Source organism: Galeopterus variegatus, unplaced genomic scaffold (assembly GCF_000696425.1).
Source record: "Galeopterus variegatus unplaced genomic scaffold, G_variegatus-3.0.2 Scaffold7600, whole genome shotgun sequence".
Lineage (NCBI taxonomy): Eukaryota > Metazoa > Chordata > Mammalia > Dermoptera > Cynocephalidae > Galeopterus > Galeopterus variegatus.
The window spans coordinates 40,039-65,988 of NW_007733711.1; the positions used below are offsets into that span (position 1 = coordinate 40,039).

The 25,950-nt window shown below is 37.2% G+C and overlaps 1 protein-coding gene across 1 annotated transcript in view; it reads left to right on the forward strand.

The window, feature by feature from the left end:
- LOC103607629 (potassium voltage-gated channel subfamily H member 8-like) overlaps positions 1-25,950 on the forward strand; it is a gene marked incomplete at its 5' end in the record, with an annotated part of 68,609 nt that overhangs the window by 20,573 nt on the left and 22,086 nt on the right. The window contains 1 exon segment of the mRNA XM_008592110.1: positions 23,617-23,814. Coding sequence (XP_008590332.1) covers positions 23,617-23,814 — 198 coding nt within the window.

The window sequence follows — 25,950 nt, forward strand, 5'->3', positions numbered from 1 at the left end:
GCATGTCCCCATTTTATTTTATTAATTCAAGTTCATTATGTACTAATGTTCTGTTCTGCCAGCTCTTATAACGAGTGGATTATGTCCTCAAGTGTTTTGTAATTTTTTTCATTCTTATTGTGAGCTCATCTTCAATACGGCTTATTTCTGTAGAAATCCTGTGCAGACTAAGGTGTGAAAGAAATTATACAGAGTTTTGGTTGTTTCTTTGCTTCTGCCAAGAACACCCAGACTATCACCTGCTCTAGGATCAAATTTTTTTAAATTGCTTAGTTTCAAGGTTCCTGTATTCATGGAGAGTAAGCACGCAAGGCTCAAAGTTGAATTTTTAAAGTTTCTTGGAAAAGACTAGTTTTTTTTAAACTCGGATTTCTTTGTAATTCCCATAAGCTGGTGGGTAAATTATTTCTACCCTTCTCCCTGCATGTGTCACCCTTTGAGTATCCCAGTTTTATACAAGGTATAGTTTGCATGTTTGAAGGTTTTAAGTGTGATCTACTGTTTCTTGCATGAGCATAAAACCCAAACCCATAGACATTATTACCACTGATTAGCTGCTTGTCCTTGTCCCCTTATCTGCCCTACCACCATAGTGTCTGCTAACTAACTTCCTACTGCTCATTTTGCATATGGAGACTTCACTTCCTCTTTTGGAAAAATACACATGTACAATACATATATTTTCAGTATTTCCAGGTATTTGTATCAGAAGGGCTTGAATTATTAGCTAAGTTCATGATCTTACCAGACCATAGTATCAATTTCTGCCCAAATAATATAATATAAATTCCAATGGTTTTTTTGTATGATTTGTTTGGAATGTAAGAAAAGTTGTTATCTAACCCCTAAAAGGCCAACTAAATAAGGGTTAATTACTCCAGAACTTATTCCCACTTGACACACTTTTATGGGGAAAAACCATTTAAACTTAAGACCTAAAGTCTCTCATCCTTCAAACAGATCATTCAGTCACCAGGAAAATAAATTATGTTACTGTCTTGAGATCATCAAATATGCTTAATATACAATTATTTCTTTTTTGCTACTCTATTAATCATTCTAATTCTTCTCTAATAGATGACAATTTAATGTACTGCAGATTATGTTCCTAAGAGACTACAGATATAGAGAAAAACAGAACAGGAAAAGAACCAAGTCACTGTGATTGTTGAATTTAAACCCTACAATGTTTTCAGTATTTACTATAAAATGAGTACTCGTTGAATCCCTAAGAGAGACAGAGTGCTATAAACTGTGAACAATACTAAGAATTGAAAAATGGAGCCTGCTTTCTAGAAGTGTACTCTCTGATTAGAAAGTCAAAAGGTGGACACAAAACATTGTAAAAAAATAAAGTAAAACAAGGCAAAGATGTTAGTTTGGTGTAAGTTGCACAAGTAAAAACTTCTTTGAAAGTTCAGAAAGAGGTAGAAGTAATTCTGACTGAATCTCTCTGAAGATGGCATTTGAGCTGTACTTCATTCAAAAGGTGAGTATTATTTTAGAGAAGGATTTATCAGAGAACATTTTAGGTGAGAGGCTCAGTGTAAATAAATGCATGGAAGTAGGAAATCTCACAATGCATAGGAGGAACAGTGAAAGGATCAGTTTTTTATAGTAGAAAATTAATTAATAACGGGGGGTGCAAAATAAAAAGCCGAGAGGTGAAAGGGACATGGTATATGTGGTACAGCTGCTAAACTAAAGGTTAATGGAATTAAGTTTTGGAAGTGAAGAATGCCAGCTCTATCTGAGGGAACTAAGCATGACTTAACTCCAGCAGCACTATAGATAAAGCACGGCCACATCTATTTTTTCCAGATAATTTGGGAATCAAGATTTTTTTTTTTTTTGGTGAATCTCTAATACTTAATAATTAGCAAATAATTTAGAACTTTTAAAGTCTGGTGTAAGCACCAAATAAAATATCTGTTTGCATGATCAAGCCCATAGGTTATTAATTTGCCATCCTAGATACAGAGTAAAAAAACAGGGATAAGACCATTTGGGTTGGGGTTCTAGCTGAGGTGTCTGGGCATGACCCCTAGGACAACAGAGACCAGAGAAAGTGTGACTTGGTTAATTAATTGATAAAGTACTTCTAAAATTTTAATCGAAACTCGAGAGAGAGAAACACAGAATATACTTTTCCTCACAACATTTTTCGATCTGTTTTGTCCAGCTGTACATTCCTGTGAAAAAAATACAAATGCCATTTTTAGGTCATTAGTCTCATACTTTACATACTTACACTAATGAAAAGTTTTTCTCTGTTTTATTATCCTAATTGTGTGAATATTTTTATAAAAGACTTTTGCATTTATAAAGAATTTTCACTAGAACACTTTCCTCATATGAGATTTTTAAGAAACATGAACACAGAATATTCATAGACAGAAAGTAAAAGATAACTAAACATTTTTCTAGACTAATGAGACATCTAGCATAAAAATTTCAATACCTTTTCTCTCCTTTCTTGTCATGTGTGTATGCATATGTGTGGGTGTTTGCTTTATATTTAGGATTTTTCCAACTAGCCACAAACAGAAGAAATAATTAAAATGTATTTCATAGTCATCTACCCTAAGGAAGCTACTGCCAAAATTTCCTTGCTGACATGTCTTTTACTTGGACATAAGAGTCTTTTGGTTTTTTATTTTTTTCATTGATATTAGTCAGGAAAGACAAAGACAAAACCAAATTTTTTTCCTTAGAAACTCAGAGCTCAGGGGCTGGCCCGGTGGCACACTGCTATAGTGCGCCGCTTGGGAAGCGCGGTGGTGCTCCCGCCGAGGGTTCGGATCCCACATACAGACCGGTTCCCGCTCACTGGCTGAGCGAGGCGCGGGGGCAATGCCGAGGGTTGTGATCCCGTTGCTGGTCCCAGTCCGGTACGGGGGTGACACTGAGGGTTGCGATCCATTGCCGGACACGGAAAAAGACAACAACAAAAAAAGAAACTCAGAGCTCAGGACCCCAATTCAAGATAGAAAAGATTTACGAAGGCCCCCCTTTCAAAAACTAGTGGATTCACACCCTACTATATTTGTCTACACCCCTGTCCTCTGCATCAAACTCAAGTAGACTGGCAGAAATTGGATACCAGAAGATACATTCAAGTGAAATATTAAAGGCAAAAATAAAAATTAATGCAGTCTACCTTCATGTAGCTTTCAACTTCTATATTCATTTTCCTTTAGAACGATATTTAAAATTAAGCTTGGCTTGACAGCTCCTTGTGAACTCATGTTTGGTCCCATAGTATAAAATGTTATATGACAATTTTAAAAAATGTGTGTTCTGAATTCAGAATTCAAAGCCTGGCCCCTCTATGACTATCTGAAATTTATGAGAGTTACTTGTGTAGGGGAGAGCGTGTAAAATAGAGACAGGATCTGCTATTTCATCAGGTTGTTATAACGATTAAATGATATAAAGTGATTACTAAATGCTCAATACACGTTCATTGCTACTGCTGCTGCTGCTACTATTATTGATTTAGCTTATCACTGTTATTGTTGACATGGCAATATTTTATTAAATTGACTATGGCTGCTGATTTTGTTCTCAAGAAATGCTATGTAACGTTTTTGCTGTGTTGAAACCAATGACCGAACTGTCTGAAGTCTCTACTGAAAACCTGCTGCTGATGATCAGGGATTACAGGCTTATTTTTAGCGATCTTCCTATCCTGAAATGGAATTTGGTCAAGGTTGCCTTTTTTGAGTGTGACGCACAAAGAAGAGTGGTATTTCTAATTTCATCATCTGCCTGTAAAATCATGTTTTAGTGCTAGCTAATTTCATTAATTTTTAAAATATACTGGTTTAGTCTTACAGGTTGCAAAGCTATTCTGTGGCTGACATGGCATAATTTGGGATGTGTGGTGACTCTTTGTGATCCAACTGGGTGTAACCCAGGAAACAGTTTCAAAGAGTTGATTAGCACCAGATTTATATTAAGAGGTGTCATAAGTGAGGGTACCTAATTCTAGTCTGCAGTACGTTTTATATGTTTCATATAAAAATGTTTGTGCACAGCAACAAAAATATATGTCTGCCAAAATTTAAAAAATAAAACCATGGTACATTAGGATTCAGAAGAGTTAGAGATACTGGATGAATAATCCAGTGTTATTTTACTGGCAATTGAGGATATATGTGACTATCAGTGATTTTTTTGTTGACAATATGCTTGGTGAATGGCGTAAGCAAGTCATGTTATGGTGATCATTTTTTACAAATATTACGGCCTTACTGACTGTGTGTGTGTGTGTGTGTGTGTGTGTGTGTGTGTGTGTGTGTTACGGAATTTGTAGAATTTGACATTCTTTTCAATTGGTGAGACAAATACTCTTTATTCTTTAGAAAGGGAATATTCCATCTTTGGTTGTCAAGCTTAATGGAATTATTTTAGTAAAATTCTCTATTTTATATGAGTCAGTAATTACTTTCAGATTATCAATTGGACCATCACAAAAATCTTTATCTGCCCAAATGCTGAATTAGTTTGGATGAGTCCAAGATGTTTTGATCCTACCATTTTTACCTTCCATCTTAACCCTGTGGATGTTTTGTCCCCAGTCTCTTGATCCCTAGGGACATTTCCATTGTGTGTTTTGTAATACAGGCATTCTCCTTAGAATGATAACAAAATTTCTGACTCTTATCCAGAGGATAATTTCTAGAATTTCATTTAACTATTTTAACATTTGGATTAAATATCTATACATCAGGGTTAAAAAATTCTTTCACTTTTCCTTTTTAATTTTATTGGAATCATTTTTTATCAAGATGAGTTATTTTCTATGTAAACTTTACACCAAAGATTTAACTCATAAGTCAATTTTTAAAATCTCACATCAGATATGATGAGTTTTCTCTTTGTGACAACATTTCTACAAGTTCCAATTTTCTCAGCTTGTTTTAGAGAACTAATTTTGACCAGAAGATTTTATTCTTTTAACAATTTTTGGTCAATAAACAAGTTTACTCTGTGCAGTTTTAACCATTGTAAATTTTACTTTTTATAGATTATTTCTACTGAGTCTAAGTTTTCCTCAATCAATGCTTCCTATCACCAATGTTCCTAAAGTATGTATAATTTCAATCAGGTCTGTTTTGTTTAGAAGACTAAGTGACTTTAACATGCTCTGTTTTAAACATATTCAACTGTATTTGTCTCATTTCTACCAATCATGTTTAATTGGATAAAATAGCTATAATATGTTTATTTCTTGGAATAAGATGCAAAGAACATGATATAGTAAAATGATGGTATGTAGGTGGAAATGGGGATCAAAATGTCCTCCAAATTTTTAGGCACCTCGGTGGAATCAATTAGGAATCATCTGGTTTTTCCAAGTAAGATTGATGCCTGGGAAATAGTCATTATATCTTAGTCTCTGTCTACGTTCACAGATCACTTTATTCTAATGCCTGAATTTGTCTACTGGTATATGTTCATTTGTAGTTATACACATGTTGTATGATGAAAATCGTCAGCTCATCTTTCAATTTAGAAAGCTAAATTATTTTTGAATGATACAGTTATTTGTGACAACTGATAGAAAACTGCAAAAAAAGGTGAAAAAGAACTAACATTTTAAGCAGTAACCATACCCCAGGCACCATGCCAGATTTTTTACAAAATTATCTTCTTCAATCCTCTCAACAAATAAGGAGGCATTTTTAGTTCCATGTTTTAGCTGAAAATGCTGAAACTCACAGAGCTAGCTTACCTAAAGTCAAATTGTTAAATAGTGGTGGGGCTGCAGAGTCTAAGCCATTCTACAGACCCAAATCTTGTTTTATGTGCAAAGCAAGAGAATCTATTCTGTGGTCTTTACATTTAGACAGATATTCTTCATCATTTAACAAATATGTATTGAGTGCATTTTAGGTGTCTCACCCTGAGATAGGTTTGGGAATCTAGTTCATAAGAGAGACCATAATTCCTTCTACTGCAAAGCAGTCAGTCTAAAGGACATATAGATAGATAATCAGATATTGAAGTCCAGCAAAACCTCTCTGTGGGGGGAGGGGGCAATAAATGAGCAGAAGGCTAAGGCTTTGATCAGTTTAAGTAACGGAAATAAAAAATTGATTACTTAGATTACTGAAGAGTGAGAGGGGATAAAAATACCTCTAGATGAAATCACTTCAAGTGAGAGAATTTTGCAATATCCTGAAAGATCCTCAAAAACACTTACACGGTATATTAAATATCAGTCCTTGATGCAGTAGTTTAAACCCAGTTTGTAACCGCTGATTTTGATACCTTGGAAGAAAAGGAAAATATTTATAAGTTTGAAAATTTGTAGGTTAAATATACTTCGCATGACTTCCAATTTCTTACCCTTAACTTGGGTTATTTGGCATGAATTCCTTTTCTCCATACATGCTTTATATCTTCCTGGCCTATGTGCTTTCTGCTGTCCTAAATGCACTATTCCTTCACCTCTGTTCATCCAAATCCTACTCATTCTGTACAGCACAATTTGAATATTCCTCCTCCTCCTTTAAACCTTTTCTGATTGCTCCAGCCACGACCACTTAATTTGGTCAACCTTGTTGTTTTATTTACGTTTGTATTAGAGTTTTCCTAGTAGACTGAAAGGTAATGAAGATACACCTTCCTTTTCTTTATATTTCACGCAGCATCTTGAACATTGTGCGTGGTCGCTAAATATTTTCTCAGTGAGTAAAATAGTTAACTAATTTGGGGCTAGAGACTATTGACAGGTGGAAGCAATGAAGGTAATACTTTAGTCTCCTGGTTCAAGGAAAGCCTCCCCCCAGGAGTGGTGGAAAGAAAAGCAAAGGGAATTGATCTGAATGTACACTTGGCTGGGAACTGGATGTGAGAACAGAGTAGTCAGGAATCAAATCTTGCCATGAAAAGGCAATTGCTGGAAAAACAAACAGACAAACAAAAAACCATTGACTGTGCTCAGTTCCAGTACAAAGCATCGAAGATAGACTTGACAAGCTGCAGAATATTCAGAAAAGGAAAATCAGGCACAGGAAGTGGTATCATATAACCTTAAAAAAAGATGATCTCACAGAGAGGAAACAGCGGAACTGAGGTACTGACAAGTATATTTTTCAACATTGGAAATGCCGTAATATTGTGTAAGAAGAGAATAGAAATAAGGCCAAAGGGTGGAGAAAAACCAAAGGAGGCAGACTTGGGCTCAACACCAGACACAGAGAACACTGGGACTGTGACAAGAGAGAATCATGTGTTCCTGGACTTTTAGCTCTTGTTAAGAACTGGAGCCAAATCCTGACTCTCTCGCAGCTGCTCCCTTGGCCCTGCCTGGTTACACAACCACTAACACCAGCCACTTCTCCAAGGTGCTCTGATGTTCGTGGACTTCCCCCATTCCCATTATTGCTCTACCCATTGCCACCTCTGGTACATGCCCAGAGTTGCATAGCTTTATCCCTAAAGAACACCTATAAAACCTGCTTCATGGAAATTAAAACATGTTTCCCAGAAATTGCACTGACAGGTTTTTGGAGGATATCACCCAGTGACATATAATGAACACATTTTTCCGAATGGGTAAGGCAAGACTTAGGCAAGTGTGTGAATAAGATTTCTGTCGGCTTGTGTGGTTTGGATTTCCCTAAACCTCTGAGGTAGACATGCAGAGTGGGTCCCCTGACGTTCACTACAGCAGAAAGAACTTTCTGATAATCAAAATTGTCTCAAAATGGATGTGATACACTTAAGATAAAAGTAAATTTGGTTTTATTATACACAGATGTTAGAGGCTAGATGTCATTTGAATGAATGTTGTAAGTTTAAATACCAGAGTGGATGATCTCTGTCTCAAAATGGATGTGATACACTTAAGATAAAAGTAAATTTGGTTTTATTATACACAGATGTCAGAGGCTAGATGTCATTTGAATGAATGTTGTAAGTTTAAATACCAGAGTGGATGATCTCTTAGTCCTCTGTTAGGGAACAAGTGAGTGACATGGTCTTAGATAAAGGGGAGGTGGGACACACAAACTGTGACTTTGCTTCTTAACAACCAGCCACTCTGGTGCCATCCTCCTTTCCATTTTTGCCTATTTTTAAATCAAATATATTTTTGCTTTTGGCCCTTTGGCATCTGTCACCTTCATTTTATGCTTTTGATCTTTGCATTTTTCAGCTAAACTATGGAACTAAAATATTTTCTTCTTCTTCACTCCATTTTTATGAACTTTCTTTCATTTTTGCTTTTGGCCCTTTGGCATCTGTCACCTTCATTTTATGCTTTTGATCTTTGCATTTTCAGCTAAACTATGGAACTAAAATATTTTCTTCTTCTTCACTCCATTTTTATGAACTTTCTTTCTCCTTCATGTACCTTTCCTTCCTTTTTTTCCAGGCTCCTCCTTTCCTCTTTCCTTTTGTCATGAATTAGTGATTCAGGTTTATCTATAGTTTGAATTAATGAAAGGCTGCAAGAAGCAAAGTGCAAAGGCCCAAAGGATACCAGTGGACGTAGTCAGGAACAGAAATCTAAAAATGAGTGCAAAGAAAGATGGGTCTAGAAAAGTTATTTAGGGGTTGGATCTAGATATGGGCTGGTCATATCCTTTATGTGTATAAAGGGCTCAGTCCATCATTCCAGCAGTGCTTTTAGAAAGCCACTGTCAATCCTGTTTAGGTTTGTATATTTAAAACTATATACTGTACTTTGGTTACAATGTGAGTTAAACCAGCTCTTGTGTGCTAGGCTAGATAGTAAACCACCTTTTGCCCTTGTTTCCACTGTTTCAAATCCATCAAAGAGGCATTATGGCTGCCAAATAATGGATTTGTACACAGGTATTTGGTGTCTATAAGTGAAATTAGAGAATAAATGCCAATAAATAGAATAGTTAAAAGATGATTGAAGGTGCTTACTTTATCCAGTATTTTTAATAAGGTCCAAGAAATTATATAGAAAAGTGGGTTCTTGTAAGAAAAACAAAAGCTGTTAGTTCTTTAATTTCTCCACAGCATGGACTTGACCTATATAAAACCTCTTGCAAAGTCCACAAGAGAGTATCCAAAGAGTTCTATTCCCAGAAAATAAAGCACTGGGGAGCTGCTGAGAGTTCAATCTGTGGTTCCAAAAAGCTCTTATATTACCCAAATCTTTGCATACACAGAACATTGACACATCAGTTCCCACCAACTACCTTCAGAACATAGCTAGGGCTTCTGGGAGAAAGGGGTAGGGGTGGGGGTGCTCACAAAAGTTTCTATACTCAAAATAAAAGTAATTCATGGTCTGCAGACCATATGTCCTAGATGATGGTGACAGTAAGCAGGAAGAAGACAACATGGGAAATTCCCATTTGTACATGAAAGGGGTGAGCAATTATAGAGAAAAATCTACTGGGGCAGCCATTTGTAGGAAAGAGATGAAGTCAACCAGGAGCTCAATAATATCGAACCTTGACTGACAAGAAGGATCACAAGGTAGGAGGCATGTTAAAAAGTGTAATGAGGGAAGGGGAGGGGGAGATCGGATAAGGGGTAAAGTATAAGTATAGTTTGTAACAATGAATATGCTAATAAAAAATAAATTTAAAAAAAGTGTAATGACGTTCAACTCAGACAAACCCCAGATTTAAAACCCGCTCCTTCTCCCTAACAGATGTCTACTCTTCGTCTTGTTTCAATTTAACCTTCTAAAGTACCAATATTTTAATATCAACATTTCAAATTGTAATACTTAGCTAGTAGAGTTGTAAGAAATTAAATTACATGTTATAGGATTAAATTAAACAGCACTAGGGTACTTCAGAAACTTTGTGGAAAAATAGAATAAGAAGATAATACAAATCTTTCCATGAGCTTTTTGAAGTACCCTTGTATATAAAGTACTCAGCACCTTAGGTGATCATTACATAGTCTTCAACCACAAATGCACAAATAAGAATATTACAACATACTATTTTTAGCATAAGGAGTCAAGTAACAGCAAAGCAAATCGATGATGGAAAATAATGAGTCTCTGTCTTACCCATGTAATGTCTTCAGTACCTCATAATGGAAAGTGGCATTTGTAAATATTAATGATGCAAGAGCCTTGGCTTCCAACTTACGGAAGTGGTATGCTGGATTAATATTTTATACAGATTTTCAATAATTAAAGATTTTTTAAGTCCGCATAATTTTCAGTGAAACAGAAAACCATCATTTCTTTAAAACAACAACAGCAACAATAATAATAGCTTTATATTGAGTGCTTGCCATGTGTAGTACCACACTCTGCTAAGCATTTTATGTGAATCACGTCACTTAACCTCACAGCAGCCCCTGAAGTGAGTTACTGTCATTTTCTCCATTGTATAGAGGAAGAAATTAAGACACAACAAGGGTAAGTAATTTGCACAACTTTACCCACATATTAAGTGGCAGAACTAAGATATGAAAGTGTCAGACAAGACAATTCCAAGATAAGCTTTCTTACGCTCTTTTCTGTGCTGCATTGCTTGCTTTCTGTGTTGTCAAGGTTTACTGCACTACCTGGTTCTGACATATTTCTCTGTGCTCATGTTTCTCTTCTGCATTTTCTTGTGTTTCTTGTTTTTCTATGTATTGTCTGTCTGCACTCTACCTACTTGTCATTTTTAAAAAGTCCCATGCCATCGTTCAATCACTCAGATACCCACTGGCTAAAAACGTATTTTGAATGTTCATGCAAACTCCCACCACTTATTGTATTTCACACCCCATCAAGCCATCAAAAAGTTATATGTTTTTAAATGCATTACCCTTCGTATGAGTCAGAATCACTTTTCTAAAGGAGAACAGAAGCTGACACCTCAAAGTTTGTGTTTCATTTTGAGACTTGGACATTTCCTAAAACCTGAAGAAAAGGCCATTAGGACAGTTTCAATAGCAAGTAAAGGTAAATAAAATCCAGTGGACCCTTCAACAGGATATTTGTATACATTCTTGCATATTGTGTGGTCTAATTGGTTATTTAGAGTTGCTTTTATAGTTGAGATGTTAGAAAACGTATCTACCTCCAATGTATTTGGAAGAAATATAATTAGAACATTATTTTGAAGTTTTGCAAACCAGAGAAACTTGAGATTCCATTTCAGTGGATGACAAAGTCCTATTCTTTTAAGTGGCTGCCAGGCAACTACTAAAAACAGCTAGGAAGTGGTTTGCAAATCTGAGACTTGTCATTTCATTTTTCTTCTCTAGCTTTTCACCAACCTGAAACTTTGGATGAAAAGAAGGAAATTTGGGGCAAATAATGAACATAAACTTTAGCGTACCAATAATAAAATGATCTACTGGATTCAATTATTTTTATCCCAAATTGTCTTACAGAAACAGGTTTTTGTCCTGGTGGATGTGCAAGTGATGAGTGCTTTGGATTAAGATTTTCTTACTAGTCAAAAGTTGTCTTCGTAAATGATACTCCGAGTTTGGACATACATGTAGGTTCCTTGAATCCATTTAAGCCATCACAAACACCAGAGTAACTGCTCATGAAAGAAATGCCTATGTTGGGGCGCGGATCTGAAAGCATTGTAAATTTAAGTATTTTATATAAGTAGGTTAAATGCAAACAGTTCATAGTTTATGTTCTGCCAACTTAACCATGAGCCTAATCTTTGTTACAATTTCCTCTATTTTTAGCTGAGATTTGAGAGGCATTTAGAAGTGCTCCAGTTAGCTGGAAACAGATGGCCTATTCTGCCTCTTCTTAGGATCAATCAGAAAACTCTACAGTAGCTGCCCAACTGTGGTTTTGGATTGTTTCACTTTAAAAAAAATTCTTTCTAGGGTTTGTTTTGTTTTGTTTTTGATAGATATGAGATGGCCTATTTTGGCAGTTTACAATAGTGAACAATCTTTAAACTAATCCCTGCTTAAGTGAAATGCCGTACCTCAGTGATCAATGTTCAGGAACTTTCTATTGTACAAACTTCTCAAGTTTTATTTAGACCATGGAAAAGTGGCAAACTTTAGACTAGTTTTAGCACAAGTGGTACATTTTTTTTTTCTTGACAGCACTAACAGCATATAATATTTCTTTCTCTGAAAGACTGCTCAGCAATGGAAATAGAGAAGAGATACATGCATCAAAATGTGATAACTTTCTACCTTTATCTTATCAAAATTTGCTGATGGGTCTTCACTCAAATAATTTAACACAAATGAATGATGAATTCAAAAAGTTATGGTTTTTACGTGAGCATTTTCTTTTAAAAAATGTCAACCATTTGTGAAGAAACTTTATAGGACCTTATTTTATAAAATCTTAGATCTGAAAGAGAACCTAAAGATTACTCAGTCCAGCCACCTTATATTCAAGTTCGAAAAATGGAAGACCATAAAGGATCACACATGAACTTGATTAATAGCAAGACCAAGAATAGGATCCCAATTTCCTTACTCGAAGTCCAATCTTTACTATTTTATGATCAATTATTTTTGTTCAAACTTTTACATCAAACATAGGTTGTACTATTCCAGAAATGTAAGACACCTCTTAGTTGATGAGAATCAAAGTGTTAGATTAGTGGGAACCACAAGTAATGATGTTTTCCTTTCCAATTGGGACCTAAAATTTATTGATGCCTTTGCCTTAATGGAATCACCAAATGAAGATCAAGTGCTACTAAAGTCTGTGCCCTTCTAGTCTTACCCCTGGTTACATCTTATAAAATGGGGAAGGGGAGGAGGGTTGAGAGTGAGTTTGGGCAGCTAAGTCCTTAACTCTATTTCTTAAATTAAAATATAAAAAGTCTATGGTTTAGTTAATAGTAGTGAACAAAGGTTAATGTTATATTTTTGACAAATGTACCATGGTAATGTAAAATGTTAACATTGGGGGAAACTGGGGTAAAAGATATAAGATATACATGGACTCTCTGTATTCTTTGCAACTTTTGTGTAAATCTAAAATGATCCCAAAACACAAAGTTTGTTTAAAGAAAAAACAATTATAATGACAGACACTAGGTGAGTCTTGAAGAATGTAAACAAATATGCTTCTTATCATGTTGTTTCTCATCAATGCTATGGTGTGTAGATATTTTAAGAGACAATGGAGATGAAATCTCAAGCTTTTCTCTATTTACTCTTATTAAGTATTTGTAGCACTAAATACAATACTTTACAAATGCTTTGGGTCTCAGTTATCACCACCCCCACCCTACCCTCTACACACACATAAAAACATGCACACACTCAGACTTCTGACACTTCTCCTGACATCTCTCAATCACCTCTGCAGCTGGTCAGTCCCTTGCCTCAGCCCCTTACTAAGAAGGCTGAGGAGGGGCCGAGCCCGTAGCGCACTCCGGAGAGTGCGGAGCTGGGAGTGCAGCAGCGCTCCCACCGCGGGTTCGGATCCTATATAGGGATGACCGGTGTGCTCACAGTGCTCACTGGCTGAGCGTGGTGCGGCCGGTCTCAAAAAGGACAAAAAAATAAAAATAAAAAAAATAAGGACCAAAAAAAAAAAGAAGGCTGAGGAGGGGCCGAGCCCGTAGCGCACTCCGGAGAGTGCGGAGCTGGGAGTGCAGCAGCGCTCCCACCCCCGGTTCGGATCCTATATAGGGATGACCGGGGTGCTCACAGTGCTCACTGGCTGAGCGTGGTGCGGCCGGTCTCAAAAAGGACAAAAAAATAAAAATAAAAAAAATAAGGACCAAAAAAAAAAAGAAGGCTGAGGAGGGGCCGAGCCCGTAGCGCACTCCGGAGAGTGCGGAGCTGGGAGTGCAGCAGCGCTCCCACCCCCGGTTCGGATCCTATATAGGGATGACCGGGGTGCTCACAGTGCTCACTGGCTGAGCGTGGTGCGGCCGGTCTCAAAAAGGACAAAAAAATAAAAATAAAAAAAATAAGGACCAAAAAAAAAAAGAAGGCTGAGGAGGGGCCGAGCCCGTAGCGCACTCCGGAGAGTGCGGAGCTGGGAGTGCAGCAGCGCTCCCACCCCCGGTTCGGATCCTATATAGGGATGACCGGGGTGCTCACAGTGCTCACTGGCTGAGCGTGGTGCGGCCGGTCTCAAAAAGGACAAAAAAATAAAAATAAAAAAAATAAGGACCAAAAAAAAAAAGAAGGCTGAGGAGGGGCCGAGCCCGTAGCGCACTCCGGAGAGTGCGGAGCTGGGAGTGCAGCAGCGCTCCCACCCCCGGTTCGGATCCTATATAGGGATGACCGGGGTGCTCACAGTGCTCACTGGCTGAGCGTGGTGCGGCCGGTCTCAAAAAGGACAAAAAAATAAAAATAAAAAAAATAAGGACCAAAAAAAAAAAGAAGGCTGAGGAGGGGCCGAGCCCGTAGCGCACTCCGGAGAGTGCGGAGCTGGGAGTGCAGCAGCGCTCCCACCCCCGGTTCGGATCCTATATAGGGATGACCGGGGTGCTCACAGTGCTCACTGGCTGAGCGTGGTGCGGCCGGTCTCAAAAAGGACAAAAAAATAAAAATAAAAAAAATAAGGACCAAAAAAAAAAAGAAGGCTGAGGAGGGGCCGAGCCCGTAGCGCACTCCGGAGAGTGCGGAGCTGGGAGTGCAGCAGCGCTCCCACCCCCGGTTCGGATCCTATATAGGGATGACCGGGGTGCTCACAGTGCTCACTGGCTGAGCGTGGTGCGGCCGGTCTCAAAAAGGACAAAAAAATAAAAATAAAAAAAATAAGGACCAAAAAAAAAAAGAAGGCTGAGGAGGGGCCGAGCCCGTAGCGCACTCCGGAGAGTGCGGAGCTGGGAGTGCAGCAGCGCTCCCACCCCCGGTTCGGATCCTATATAGGGATGACCGGGGTGCTCACAGTGCTCACTGGCTGAGCGTGGTGCGGCCGGTCTCAAAAAGGACAAAAAAATAAAAATAAAAAAAATAAGGACCAAAAAAAAAAAGAAGGCTGAGGAGGACAGAGAAGTTCTAGTCTTGTGCCCTGTCATAATCATTTTCTCCCCCTGCTCAGCCTCTCCCAGCCATCCACTTGCCGCCTTATGAATCACAAGAGTCAAAGTGCTTTTCCACCTCACTCTTATGAAGTCCAAGAGGATTAATTGGGTCATCAGAGTTATAGAGGGAGGGGAAGCAAATGTTACTTAACAGTGTTTTCTATGCTTGGAATTTGCATTTGAAATCTCTTGATCACTGTTATTTTCAGGTTCTAAATAGCAAGGTAAGTCATGTCTACATTATGGATTATGTTTGGATAACTCTCCTGTTTTCTCTGATATGACATTATGCTTTTGGGACACATTCTCCCAAGCTAAAAGTAGGCACTGGGAATGTAAACTTATTAAATAATGATTTGAACACAGCACAATTTGAAATGATCTGTTGTATGGCATGGTGACTAAAGTTAATAATAACGTATACTTGAAAATTGCTAAGGGAGTAGATTCTAAGTGTTCTCTCATCACACACATACACAAAAGATAACTATGTGAGTAGATGTGTTAATGAGCTTGATTGTGGTATTCATTTCACAATGTATACATACATCAAAACATCACGGTGGGCACTGTAAATATATACAATTTTTATTTGTTAATTATGCCTCAATAAAGCTGGAAAAAAAGAATCAAAACCTGCTCAAAAGGCCACTGAGAGAAAAAAATAAAATAAAATGATTTCCTCTATGTAGTATAGCAGAAAGAACATGGATGTTTAAGTTAGAAGGTTATGGATTTGCATCTCAGTTCTAATACTTCTTTTAAAAAAGAGAAAATTGCTCAATTTCTTTGTTGGGACCCACCAAAAAAAAGCAATTATTGTGAGAGTTAGAAAATAATGTTATATGAAAGTCTATCAAAGCTTTTGGCGTTCAGTGAATATTGGCTACTATCATGAATGTTAGTGCTCCACCCATGGCCCCTCAACCTATATGATTCTATGCTTAGAATCTGTATCAATCGGCCTGCAGCATTCTCCCAAGCTGAAAAAGGCTGATCTGCTAGCAGTCGTGGCATTGGTAGAGAATTAATGTTCCGCAAGAGCAGTCCCCTATCAGTGATGGATAATAGTTGCTATATATATTCCTCTGCCCTAACAGGGATATATATTCTACACTGGTCCCAGAGACTGCCCAGTGGGATTAAGTTCCAATTGCCTGTAGTGATAACTTTCTTGATTATGCATACTTCATTATCTGCCTTCCCTTCTCTGTGTCACTTCCCTGTTATTTCTTGAAGATGTTTGCTGGACCGAACATTTAAATAAGTTACTTATACATAAAGCCTTGTCTCAGAGTCTGCTTCTAATGAACCCGAACTAAGCCTTCTTTTTTTATTTTTGTCTACCACATATGTATGTCTTAATCAAAAAGGTCATCTTACTGGTAAAGGCATTTAATTATCCTGCAACAGTGAGACTCTTGGATCTAACTGATAGCATGTGAGTCACTATGGCATAGTGGTCAATAACTTGGCCTCTAACAATAAATCTAGGTTAAAATCCTGACACTGCTACTTTGAACAAGTTATATAATCTCTATGAGCTTTAGTTTTTTCATCTCTAAAGTAGAGATAAAAATTTCTAAGCTGTTGTGATTAATAATGAAATAGTGAATCAAGATGGGAATGATAATTGTACCTATTCCATAGGATTAGTGCATGTAAATGAGATGGAAGATGTACCACCCCAGCAGAATGTCTGGAGCACAGATAGCACTCAGTAAAATATAACTATGTGTTAACCTACTAACAAGAAAACCTTAACATGGGCTGTATTCTTGCTTTTAATTCCTATTACAACATGGTTCATTCATGTCAAATTAAGTAGAATTCCATTTTGAATTATAGTTGTGATTAAGTATTTGCTAATTCTTTCTCGCCTTTCTCTATATACACCCACACATATTTAAACACATCTAAATCTGATTTAACAAGCTTATATTTTACTGAATGGTTTTTCTTTTTCTTTTTTTGTTAAAATGGAAATTTATTTAATATAAATGCATACACTAATGAAAAAGAAAGATCTCAAATCAACAATCATCTTTGCACCTTAAGAATATAGAAAATGAAGAGCAAACTAAGCTCAGACCTAGCAAAGGAAGTAAACAATAAAAATTGGAGCATAATAAAAGAAATAGAAAATAGAAAAAAATAGAGAAAATCAATGAAACCAAAAGTTGGTACTTTGATGAGATCCACAAAATTGACAAATCTTTACCTAGAAATACTAAGAAGAAAGAGAGAAAACACAAATAACTAAAATCAGAAAGAGGAGTCATTACAGCCAAATTAACAGAAATCAAAAGGGTTGTAAGAGAATACTATGAATAATGGTTGGTCAAAAAATTAGATCATCTAGATGAAATTAATAAATTCCTAGAAATTTGCCACCTACCAAGACTGAATTTTGAAAAGATAGAGTTTCAATTGAGACGTCTGCTATTAGTCTGATAGGGGCACCCATATAGGTGACTTGATGCTTTTCTCTTGCTTCTTTTAAGATTCTCTCTTTGTCTTTAAGCTTTCTCAGTTTGACTATAATGTGTCTTGGAGAGGATCTTTTGGGTTGAATCTGTTTGGGGGTCTTTGAGCCTCGTGGATCTGAAGGTCTGTGTCTCTCCCTATAACTGGGAAGATTTTCACTATTACTTCATTGAATAGGTTTTCCATGCCTTTTCCTTTTGCCTTCCCTCCTGGAACACCATGTTTTGAGTGTTTGTGTGCTTAATCTTGTCTGCTAGCTCTCAGATTTTATTCTTTTTTTTTCATTCTTTTTCCTTTTTTTGTCTGCCTGGGTTATTTCAAAAAGACTGTCTTCAAGATCAGAATTTCTTCTGCTTGTTCTAGCCTGCTGCTTAAGCTCTTGTTTTTTTTTATTTTCTTGAGTGAATCTTTCAGTTCCACGAGTGCTGCTACATTCTTTTTAAAGTATTAATCTCTTTGTAAATTTCCTTCTTCATATCATGGATTTTTATTTTCATTTAATTATGTTGTCTGAGTCTTCTTGTATCTCAGCAAGTTTCCTTAAGATTGGTGCTCAGAATTTCTTTTTGGTCATTTCAAGGGTATCCTGCTCTATTGGGTCTGGTATTTGAGAATTACTTTTGATAGTGTCTTTTTTTTTTTTTTTGATTTTCATATTTTTAGTATCTCTATGTTGATGTCTGGTCACCTGGTAGAGCAGTTGCTTCTTCTATTGCTCTAGAGAGGGCTTTGAGGAAAGAGACATCATCTCTTTTACAGTCTCCACTGGTGACTCTCCTTGTGTCAATCCAGTTGAGTTTCTGATGGGCTGTCTGCACAGTGGCTTTGGCTACTGCTGTGTCATTGAGCTGCTTTGCAGCTGCTGTGGCTGTGACAGTGNCATGGATTTTTATTTTCATTTAATTATGTTGTCTGAGTCTTCTTGTATCTCAGCAAGTTTCTTTAAGATTGGTGCTCAGAATTTCTTTTTGGTCATTTCAAGGGTATCCTGCTCTATTGGGTCTGGTATTTGAGAATTACTTTTGATAGTGTCTTTTTTTTTTTTTTTGATTTTCATATTTCTAGTATCTCTATGTTGATGTCTGGTCACCTGGTAGAGCAGTTGCTTCTTCTATTGCTCTAGAGAGGGCTTTGAGGAAAGAGACATCATCTCTTTTACAGTCTCCACTGGTGACTCTCCTTGTGTCAATCCAGTTGAGTTTCTGATGGGCTGTCTGCACAGTGGCTTTGGCTACTGCTGTGTCATTGAGCTGCTTTGCAGCTGCTGTGGCTGTGACAGTGGCTGTCATGGGCGACCTGTATGGTGGTGGTGTTTTTGGCATGCTCCTTGCCTGCTTCCAGGTGGAGAATGCTGCCCTTGGCTCCTGCCTAGGACCCCAGGTGTGCTCTGCTTCTTGCCTGCTTCCAGGCAGTGGGGGGCTTCCCTCAGCTCCTGCCCAGTCTTTCATTTCACTGAAGTATTTTATTTAACCAAAGAGATTCACCATGAGTTTTTCTTAAATAGCATGCTCCTATTCCTTACATTAAACCTACAATATCTGTTAACTTACCAAATGCTAATATAAACCAAGCTTTTTAGGAACACGTCTGTTGAATAAAATAAATCATACATATACAAATTGTGAATGCACATATATAAATAGCAAAACTAAGTATATTATTGTAGGAAAGCTAGAGAGTAAAATAATAAGAAACTCCTGTTTAGAGTTAAAAGTATATAATTAAATACTGGGCCCATGGTAAGTATGCAATGAAAAATATATGGATTGCATTATCATGTTAATTATAGGCTCTTGTATATGTGATCATTGAGTCATTTTTGTCTTTGAAGACTATGTATTTCACAAATCTACTCTATTTTATTCATCTAGCCTATTTTAGTAATGTCAGGATTATTTTATAATATCTTTTGTTTCTATCATATGGCAATATATTCAGTATACTTAGAGTTCAGTTTATGTTGTATATGCCATTTCTTCTCAAAATATTCTCCAGAAAAAAACAATTGAGCAGAAGCAGACAGGCTGTTCTAGGACATCCCTTCCTTTAGAGACATGAGTTTCTCCAAAAAAAGATTGGATTCCAAATTGGTCAAATTGCTTCTTCTGTACAGTACAGTGACATGCTGTCTTGTTACAGTGGAACATGTGCTCTCATTTCAGATGAGCTGTTCTGTGAAAAAGTTTTATTTAGCCTGCATAGCCAATCCCCGGGTTTGTGGGTGTTACCTCCTTTCCGTGCTACCAGTTTTTTTCATCATCATGATTGCTTCTGTTCCGTCAGCTGTAACACAGTTTAGTAGCAACCTTTTTAAAAAACAAGCTGTTTCTCAAAATAGACAGAACAGTTGGCTAGACAGAAAAGAGATATCAACAAAAGTAGGTCTGTTCATCTGTGTGCTTCTCTCTGAACCACTTCTGAGACATACAGTCATTGAGTGAGAATCTGTGTGTTCTAACACAAATTTTTATCCTATTTTATTAAGGAAATCAAGTGATATGAAAACTAATTTGCTTCAGAGAGTACTGATATGTTTTATGTTTGTTCAAACTGAGGAGTTTAAGAAAAGGCATTGGCTAGGTTTGTTTGTTCACTTTTTTATAATGAGAAAACTTTAAGTTCCATAAGTAAATGAATACTTTAATTTAAATAAAGATAAACAGATGGATCCAGTTGTATATTCACGGTCTGATTGTAGAGCTGGTTCAGCCAAGAGGAAATCACGGTTTTATCGTGTGTCTTTTTTTGTTGTTTTTGTTTTTGTTCTTTTCCCCTCTGCGCATCAACTAAAACAAAAATAGGTCATGCGATATTTACTCTCTGACAAACTAACATTTTTCAGCTGCTCAGACTTCCCTATAATTAGCAGGAATGACCAATATGGAACAAAGGGACAAGCCCCTCTAATCACTTCTTTGTCAAGCAGAGAGGATGTGACACCGCTTTCAGAGCACAACTTAAAAGATGCCTGAAAAATAGCCAGCCCCTCAGCCATTTAGCATCCCACTGTTGTCCATAGTCGGCAAAGCTTTGTCAAATGCCTGTTAGAACACTGCTCTGCAGAAATCTCCATTCTCAGTATAATGACAAATTCAGATGCCATCTCTGCTTTCTGATTTTACCTCTATGTCTTGACTCTCTTCCTATAGTACATATAAATACACCAGTAAGATTTTTAAAATGCACATTTGATTTGCATTTGTAATATCTATTAATTATTCTTGAACAAGTTGTCTTTATTTCTAAACCTTTTTCTATAAGGGATTAAACTAAGTTTTACCAAGTCACACTGTATCACCACTTTCTCCTTCTCTTAAAATTCTAGAGCAGAGCTTGTTAATGTGGGTGCTTGGACCAGGCGTGTCTGAAAGGGCTGCAGGATGTTATGAACTACCAGAAAAGTTACAAAATTGTGTGTGTGTCTCCACATGCCTGTTGTTGGGGGGGCGGGAGGGGATGCCTTTCTCCAGATTCACAAATGGACATATAATTACCCAGATTTGAAGAACAACTTCCCCCTGGATTTTCTCCCTCCCATATCTATTAGTTAGGAAGTGCTAAATTGTAACACATGCCACTCCTGGGTTCTACCAAATAGATTTTGTTACCACCTTTCTATTTCCATTATAGTTCACTCCTGGCTTAATATTTTCTCTTATCTTACTGAATTTTGTGCCTCTGTGTCCCAATTTAAATAACAAAGAGCAAGAAACCAGATATTATACACTAAACTATTTCCATTATAGTTCACTCCTGGCTTAATATTTTCTCTTATCTTACTGAATTTTGTGCCTTCTGTGTCCCAATTTTAATAACAAAGAGCAAGAAACCAGATATTATACACTAAACCTCTACCAGTAACAGTGGTTGGCATTTTCTTTATGTATCATCTCCTTTAATGCCACTACAACCCTACAAGTTAGATAGTATCCTTATTTTTACAAATGAGAAAACCGAAGCTCAAAGAGATTAGTTATTCCCACAGCCTATCAGCGGCAAAATCCAGATTTAAATCTGTGTTTTAATTTAGAGTTTATTTCTTCCCCAAAGTCTATCTGGACAGGGTGAATGGCCATACATTATTAATGGCCATCTTCTTTCATAACATATAACTCTTACATTTGATTATTGTTCTCTGTTATCAAAAAATACTTTCATTACACTTTGTGCATAAATCTAGCACAAATTTACAAATGCAGGTATTGCTATATCTGCATCAATGTTGTGATATTATCTCAAACCATCACAGATGGTAAGAAACATTTGTGCATTCATTAGTGTATTCACTTTAACTTTTTAATTTTATTTTATTATTTTATTTTTGACTGGTAAGGGGATCGCAACCCTTGGCTTGGTGTTGCCTGCACCGCGCTCAGCCAGTGAGCGCACCGGCCATCCCTATATAGGATCCGAACCCATGGCCTCGGCGCTGGAGTGTCGCTGTGCTCACAGCGCCGCACTCTCCTGAGTGAGCCACAGGGTCGGCCCAGTGTATTCACTTTTAAAAATAACATTTATTAAATTCTACTATTGTCAGGTGTTTCACTATGTTCTAGAACATAGTGTTTTTAAGACCTACCTTCACATTAGATTCTACTGGAAAACTTTTAAAAAATATCAATACCTGGCCTTGGCACGAGAAATTCTGGTTCAGTCAATGGAGATGGAACACAGGCAGCGTATAAGCTTTTCCAGCAGCAGCCAACTTTGAGAACCACTGTTCTAGAGTAGTGATTTGTCAAAATCACTGTGGTCACCCCAACCAGCAGCAGCAGCATAACCTGAGAACCTGTTACAAAGGCAAATTCTGAGATGTTTCCCCCTGCACACGCACCTACTGTACCAGTACTCCAGGCGTAGAACCCTGCAAACTCTAACAACCCCCCTGGATGTTTCTGATGCAAGCTAATGCATAAGAAACCTGCTTCTCTAAAAACACAGAATAAATAAGGTAAAGTACTTGCCACTAAATACTTCTCCTTGGTCTCAAGAAATTCCAAGTTGTTTCAAATTTGCATTTTTATTAAGTAGCATAGTTTCACAACCTGTAAGTTTAGTGGATAATGATTTCTGTTTAAAAGTGCAACGGTTTTTCATGTCTCCTTGGGCAGCCATTGAATGAAGTGTTTGAGAGTAGTAGTTGGTGAATAACACTGATTAACAAAAGTCTTATGAACCTTACGGGCTGAACTACATTGTCATGGTATTTTGTAACACACACACACACACACACACACACACACACACGGAGGGGGAGAGAAAGAGAGAAGAGAATTATAAAGTATAATATCATACAGTGCAGATATTTCTAATAAAGAACTTTAAAGTGGTCTTTGTGTTGTGTTTCATTCTAGATAATGCCATTATTACGTTATACTTGCTACTCTCTCATCTTTATTAATACAACTTTTTTACAGCTTTATGACAGTATAATTGACAATCAACAAACTATACATCTTTAAAGCATTTAATTTGATAAATTTTGACACATATGTACACTAGTATCATGAAAGTGTACTTAGTGAAATGAACAGGGGAAATATTTGTAGGGGAGCTTCCATTTCTATTACAGGTATTTATTACTTGTGTAAGTTTCCCCCCTCTGATTCTAATGGCAGAGTGAGATTTCAGAGAAGGCTTCCTGATTAAGGTAACATGAGCTGAGACTTATAAGGCAACTAGATATCAGCCCAAGTGAATAAAAAAGAGGAGGATTTTACAAAATAGAAATAAAGCTCACCTCACCTATTTGAAGTCTAGACTCTTGTGATTGTTTTTATTCATCACGTAGGTTTTTGAAATACTTACTCCTTTGTTTCTTAAAATTCCATTTGAGATGAGCTTAACAGGGTCAGTGAAATAAACAGCACTGTTAGTAAGAGTAGCAATCTCTGTTTCAATCTCTGCGGTTAGTTTCTTGCATTAGGATAACCGGTTTAGCTTTGACCACCAATGCACTTTCAAATGTGTGTTTCTTTGTTGTGGGTATTATAGAGAACGGTGTGCATAAAAGTGATATTTTTCCTTTTGTAGCAATGAAATCTAATACATTGCCTTTCACTTCCTTTTAACTTTTTTTCTTTTTCCTCCTGAACGAATTATTACATCCCTAAATATTCATTTATTGTTACCCCCATGTGCTAATACCCGGACTTTACTTTTTGTTCTCAAATTTGCATGTTTTCCTCCATTGCAGGTTGGCTCCATGAGTTGGGAAAGAGACTCGAATCTCCATACTATAGCAACAATACCTTGGGGGGCCCATCGATCCGAAGTGCCTATATTGCCGCTCTGTACTTCACCCTCAGCAGCCTCACCAGCGTTGGGTTTGGGAATGTCTCTGCCAATACAGATGCAGAGAAGATCTTTTCCATCTGCACCATGCTGATTGGTGGTAAGAGAACTTTTACTTATAAGAAGAAAAGAAACATGTGTCTGTTCGCTCTGTCCTGAAATACAATAGAGATAAATTTGTTTTCATGAAGATTCTAAAAGCACTCATTAAGAAATCAGTGACAAACGTTTCAATATACATGAAGATTAGGAATGAAAGTCTGTGATGTTAACAAATTTCATCTTCTGGACAGATAAATAAACAACCATTTACCTGGTTTATTTTTAAAAGGCAGGCACTTTGTTTTCCTAACATGCTGTTTACCTCCTGTCGGGCAGGAATCTCAGGTCCTTCTGCCCCTTCCTGTGCAGGCCGTGAGTCAGGTAATCGAAAGAAGATTCTCTGAGCTTTAAGCAAGGTAGACATACTTTATTCTTCAAATATGAGCTTCACAGACATGCTTTATTCTCAGACATGAGCTCTGGCTCTACTCTACTCCATGCTCTGCCAACCCTTTGTGCTCTGCTGACCTTCCAGGCTCTGCTGACCAGCAGTTCAGAGCAGTTACATTTATACTTTCAGTACATAATAGCAGCCACAAGCCAAGCATTACATAATTACAACCATCATGCTGAATCAGTAAATGGGCGCACATGCACAGTTACACTACTTTTATAACTTGTTTCTAGCAAACGTGCTGAGTCTTGCCCACTTGTAACAGATGAGAGGCAAGAGATCCTGACTAAACTTTTCTGCTTTCCTTACACCTTTTGTGAGGTACGTGAGTTATGTGACGTTTATGTTTCAAACTCCATTTTATAGTCCCAAACAGGTCAGTGTTATCAAATTTTATTAATAGTAATGCAGTAATTAAAGGTGTTCAATGGATCATTTTGTTAAAAGTAAAAATAAAAAACAAAAAACACCAATATGGTAATAAATAATTGACATTTCTTAATTGCTTTTATTTTCTACTCTCTGTACTAAGTGCTTTAATGCAATACCCTAAGTAATTTTTACAGCAAATCTATGGGTTTGGCACTAATATTATCCCACTCAACAAGTAGACAATTTATTTTACTGTTTCCTCTTAACTCTAAACCTATATCAAATTTTATTAATAGTAATGCAGTAATTAAAGGTGTTCAATGGATCATTTTGTTAAAAATAAAAATAAAAAACAAAAAACACCAATATGGTAATAAATAATTGACATTTCTTAATTGCTCTTATTTTCTACTCTCTGTACTAAGTGCTTTAATGCAATACCCTAAGTAATTTTTACAGCAAATCTATGGGTTTGGCACTAATATTATCCCACTTAACAAGTAGACAATTTATTTTACTGTTTCCTCTTAACTCTAAACCTACCCTTCTATACTCTACTTTGTAATGCTGGGGCTTGTTCTCTGCAAACCTCATTCTTCTTTGTCAACTGACTTCGGTGACTTCTGCCAAAAGGGGACTCCAGAAGGAGACTAACAAGCAGGAGGAGGAGGGGAATGACTGCTGTTCCTTCAGTGGAGACAGGTCACCTCAGCAGCAGCAGATGGTTTCAGCATTCAGCCTCTTTAGGCACTCCCAGAACCTGCCTCACTGGGCCCCCTTAGAGATCCCTGCATCAGGAGGAGGTGCCACCATGTCCAAAGTCAGAGCCCTGACTCACTGAGGCTCCTCCCAAGCTCCTCTTCTGGGCTTCTGTGTTCCGATAACATGCCTTCGTCCCTTTGTCTATCCAGCTCTAATGGTGGCAGAGCCTTCTGCAATTAGTACATCCATGTTACCACTAGGCTCTGTTTTGGCTCATTCAGCCCTCCAACACCAAGGAAACCAATTCTCTATAATAAATTCCTGCAGTTAATAATTTAGTATAATTTCTCCTTTCTGAGCCTCCTACCTGATACAGGATCGATGCTATTAGTTTCCACATTTTTCAGATGACAAATCTAAAACTTGGAGAATTAAAGTAACTTTCCCAATACCACACAACCAATAAGTAAAAGAGGCAAGGTTTAAATACTTCTCTCTTTAAATACATAGAAAGAAACTTTACTGAATTATGAGACTGTGGTCATGGGGTAGTAGGAAATGTGGGGTCTACCTGGATCAATTAAGCATTCTTTCTAGACCAACTTTCTACTAGTCTTTTCCGCCATATAGTATATCCCCCAACGCCTGTATTAGCATGTTCTCTTA